General features: G+C 41.1%; 1 protein-coding gene across 1 annotated transcript in view; it reads left to right on the top strand.

Moving 5' to 3' along the window:
- Window positions 1–4,801, top strand: part of PROK2 (prokineticin 2) — an 11,764-nt gene extending 6,963 nt beyond the window's left edge. The window contains exon 3 of the mRNA XM_017543307.2: window positions 3,614–4,801. Coding sequence (XP_017398796.1) covers window positions 3,614–3,718 — 105 coding nt within the window. The 3' untranslated portion in view covers window positions 3,719–4,801. The remainder of the gene's footprint in view (window positions 1–3,613) is intronic.
- Window positions 4,802–5,041: the final 240 nt, after the last annotated feature.

The following is a 5,041-nucleotide window of genomic DNA, read 5'->3' as shown; positions in this document are numbered from 1 at the left end:
AAAAAAAAAAAAAAAAAAAAAAAAAAAAAAAAAAAAAAAAAAAAAAAAAAAAAAAAAAAAAAAAAAAAAAGAAAAGAAAAGAAAAGAAAAGAGAGAAAAGAAAAAACAAGAAATCATGGTTTTTGTCATTAGGAGCTCACAGATCTGAGTGAACTGAGTCTGAATGAGAAAAAAGCACCTAGGTATTAAGGGCCATGCAGTTCAGTGTAATCATGATGTTAGGGTCAGTTGAGGCAGATCCAGGATGATGTTCATACAGTCTTGATGTCCTTGATTTAAAGAAAGAGTATAAAGATATTTTTGAAAGTTCTACAGAAGTAGATGACCTTGTGAACACATTACAGGGTCCCTCCTAGGTCCTGGACTAGGAACCTATGCATGAAAGGGGCTTCTGCCTCTTGGGCTTTGTGGTGAGCCCATCTCTGAGTTTGGTGGTGTGAGTTATGTTGGGCCTGCTCAGAGCTGAGCAGGGCAGAGTGAGGGGAGCCTCGGGATTTGAGGTGGCCATCCCACTGCTGCCCTTCGAGGAATTCCTAGACTCTGTGGGGCATTTTGGGACATGTGGTTGGCACACAGCAAATATTTGCTGAGTGTTTTCTATGTACCAAGCTAAGAGCTGTATGCTCACTAGTAAAGTGGATATGGTCCCCTCTTTAGAGAGTCCAGAGTCTAGGCTTGGAGGTGTTTGAGAAGAGAGTAAAATCTGGAAGAAAGCGGGATTGTGTTTGACTGTGAGCACTTTCCCCTTCTAGCTGAGTAACCTCAGCCCAGGACCTCTGCTTCACCTCAGGAGGAAGCCACTTACCTCTGTCTCAGACAAAGCAAAAATCTGGTGCTGAGGTTTGGGACGGCATCCACACATGATGCCTTCTGAGAGCTGACTCAAGGCACACAATCCATGTGATTTTTCTACTGGGCCCAAGGCACTGCCCACTCCATATGACAGGCCAGAGGGCGATCATAAGGTCACGATGCAGAAAGCACAAGGCTGTGAGCGGCATGAGGGCACTGACCATTAAGCAGCTGAAACAATTTTACTGGTGGTCTGTCTTGTATCATTAAGAGGGAAGCTCCATGGTGATGCGCAGCCTCGCCTGTCTTATTCACTGCTGTATGCTCAGCACTTAAGATAGGGCCTGGTATGCAGGTGGCACTCAGTGTCTGTTGAATGACTGAATGAAAGAAACATACTTGGTGGTCTCCGTTTATAGCAGTGTGACATGCTCATTATAGGTGTATTTCACTTACACACTTCAGGCTCCTTTTACTTGGATATTGCTCTCTGTGTCTATTTTTCGCAACCTCAGCACTGTTGATGTCTTGGGCCAGACAATTCTTTGTCGTAGGGATTGTCCTGTGCATTGTAAAATGTTTAGCAGCATCCCTGGCCTTAACTCACTAGATGTGTATAGCACCCTGCTTCCTGCCCTTAGTTGTGACAAACAAAAAAACATTTGCAGACATTGCTAAATGTCCCCTCATAACACAGTCATCCCTAGTTGAGAATCACTGGCCCATGTAGCAACTTTAGGCTTGGCAAAAAGGAAACTTAAGGTCTCAGGGTCAGAATAGGCTATAAAGATCATTGATTTTCACTTCTCATGCTATCCACTTATAAAGGTCTAAGCCAGTCCAGCTGTACTCACCTCCCCTGATGTGTTCTTGGTGGTGGCAAAAGAGCTGGCCCTCAGAGTTCCCTTTGACTCACACAGTGACAGAACCATTCTGAGCACAAGTCTATATTAATCCAGTGGTCAACATGCCTGCATGTAGACGGCGTCATTAGAACCTGGGAAGTAATGACATAGCAAAAGGGCAGAGGAACTGCGATGGCTTGGCTAGATCTTGCTCCGCCAGTTCACTACATACACACCCTGCCCTCCTATCACCTCTTTTTCTTCCCTTTGTATTTATTGATCTCAATCATCTCCCTGGCCCTTCCAGAACAATTTTGAAAATGGAAGGCAGGAAAGAAGAAAGAGGAAGAGAAGAAAAAGGAAAAAGGAGGTAAGAAGAATGTGAGTGTGGTACCACCGAAAGACATGCCCAGAAGAATTAGCCTTTACACTGTTGAACTACCATAGAGCTGGGTGTGTCCTATCAGTTCAGCCCCAAAATAAGGTTAGAATGGTTCTGTCACTGTCTGTAGACAGCTTTGGTCATCTGTATCAATATCTACATGATACATACAAAGAAATCTATCTGGAAGGCATCTAAAAGATGCATTTTGGATTTTCTCATAAGAACAGATCATTGACGTGGGATGGCCTCTTTTGGTGGAACAGAATAAGAAATACGCTAGAATGATGTTGAGTAAAGCATTTTGAGTTTGGGAGCAAGAAGAACACATCCTCTGCCATGTTTAAGCTACGGAAACATCTCTGAGACATGAGTCTGTAGTCACTCATCTCTCTCACTTTAACCCGAATCAGAGTCACTTGCCATCCAGTTTCACAGATGCTCCAGGCCTAGGGTTAAACTTTCTCCATATTACCTGTAACACAGGCAGATTCTCAGGAATGTGCTATGCCTTAGGGGAGGGAAAATAACATTTGCTGTCTTTATTCTGGAAAACATACATACTTGGAGTGTACACCATTTGCCACTTGCACAGAGAACCACCACACTCACTGCTGGTTGACCCTCCTCAACCCAGCTTGGCTGGTGACATGGGCTGGGCTCTTAGAGTGACTCTCCAGTGAAGCAGACTTTTCACTGCTACGTGGTTTGTTCCATTTATGCAGACTGAGCTTGCCTCCTTCCTGATTTTCCTCTGTTCTTTTTAAAGTCTTTTTCTGAGCATTTTGACTCCTGGCATCTGTGTGCAAATGTATGAACTTAAATATTACTCAATGATGGTGAGTTTATATTTGTTCATGGCATAGACATGGTCGTGCCCATGATTCCAGGTTCAAGCTTAAGGAGCTGAAATAAATGCTAAAAAGTAAAAGGTAGTACAGCTTGAGGACTAAAAGCTTGGTCTCTCAGGTCCACTGCTAGCCAAGCTTCAAGTTTTAGGTAAGTGACCTTGGGCAATATACCAGTCTCTGCCTCATCCTCTCATCTATAAAATGGGCCTAATTAAAGTGCTTGCCGTCTTTACAAGGTGATTGTCAGAATGGAAAAGGATAGCATATAAAAAGTACTGAGCAGGACGGGTATGGTAACTCATGCCTGTAATCCCAGCAGTTTGAGAGGCCGAGGCAGGCCCATCACTTGAGGTTGGGAGTTTGAGACCCATCTGGCCAACATGGTGAAACCCCATGTCTGCTAAAACTACAAAAATTATCTGGGTGTGGTGGTGCATACCTGTAATCCCAGCTACTCGGGAACCTGAGGCAGGAGAACCGCTTGAACACGGGAGACGGAGGTTGCAGTGAGCCAAGATTGCACCACTGCACTCCAGCCTGGGTGACAGAGCAGGCATTTTTGAGACTCTACCTCAAAAATACATGATAGGTAATAAGTAAGTAAAAAGTACTGAGTATATTGCCTAATGGGTAGCTAACACTCAATAAACACTAGTTATTGTTATTTAAAGAGCTATCTCAAGAATGGTTGGGTTTGTTTTTGAAACATTTCCAGCTGTGACTCCATTTTCTTTTTTATTTAGGTTCCATTTTTGGGGCGGAGGATGCATCACACTTGCCCATGTCTGCCAGGCTTGGCCTGTTTACGGACTTCATTTAACCGATTTATTTGTTTAGCCCGAAAGTAATCACTCTAGAGTAGAAACCAAATGTGAATAGTCACATCTTATCTGTAAAGTCTTATTTGTGATTGTGCCAAACAAAGAATGTGCCAGAAAGAAATGCTCTCGCTTCCTCAACTTTCCAAGTAACATTTTTATCTTCGATTTTTAAATGATTTCTTTTAATCCAAAGGGAATTTTAATTTTGGATAGAAATATAAAGTGTAAGGCATTATGGAACTGGCCCTCATTTCCCTGTTTGTGTTTTGGTTGGCTTTGACTTTTATTTTTTTGATGTCAAAAATGTACTTATTTTCACAAAAATGAGGAAAGTAGGAATTTGATATTTTGTTAAAGAAACTTTGTTTTCTCACCACTCCACGCCCCATTTGTGCCCCACCACAGATACACACATACAACCTTTGGTCTCTTGCCTCTTCCACCTCAAAGAATTTCAAGGTCCTTACTTTACTTTTCTCCATGTGTCTTCCCTCTTCTTACATTTTAAAGGGGAGGGTTTATCTCCTTGAGTTTGATGGCAGAAACACTGTTGGGAATCCAGCTTTTTGCCTGCTATTTAAATAGTGAAAAGGGTGTATATTTGAACTTGACACTCCAAACTCCTCTCATGCAGCAGACTTTGGGGGTGCTGCCGGAGCCTTCTTAAACCCATCACTCCAAGAGGACTTCACCTCGGTTGATGGGCTGGTGTGTGGACAGAAGGAATGGAAAGCCAAATTAATTTAGCCCAGATTTCTAGATTTGGGTTTTTCTAAAAATAAAAGATGACATTAACTTCTTTTTCTTTTTCTAAAGTTTTGTGTTTTTTTTTTTTTTTTTTTTTTTTTTTTTTTAGTCTCCTACTTAGAGATATTCTAGAAAATGTCACTTGAAGAGGAAGTATTTATTTTAATCTGGCATAACACTAATTACCATATTTAAATTGGTATTAAGTTGTAATTTAAACCTTGTTTGTAACTGAAAGGTCAGTTGTAATGGATTGCCGTTTGTACCTGTATCAATATTGCTGTGTAAAAATTCTGTATCAGAATAATGACAGTACTGTATATCATTTGATTTATTTTAATATTATATCCTTATTTTTGTCACGATTGTTGTCAGTTTTTATTATCAGCAGATTTCTAAGTAGGCTACGTTTCAACATGGATAAAGACCCCAAAGTTGGTAAAATAGCCCCAAAGATGATGTGCATTTTCATTTTATATACAGCAGAATTCTGTATGGAATCTGTGAAATAATAAAACCTGTTGCATGGATTTTAAGGTGGTTCAAAAAATAATGCATAAATCAGCGAGATCTTGGAGCATGAAGGAAAATGTTGCCATGCAA

Source organism: Cebus imitator, unplaced genomic scaffold, assembly GCF_001604975.1.
Source record: "Cebus imitator isolate Cc_AM_T3 unplaced genomic scaffold, Cebus_imitator-1.0 Scaffold152, whole genome shotgun sequence".
Taxonomy (NCBI): Eukaryota; Metazoa; Chordata; class Mammalia; order Primates; family Cebidae; genus Cebus; species Cebus imitator.
Note: the sequence above shows the minus strand (reverse complement) of the source record. Positions and strands in the feature narration are given on the sequence as shown.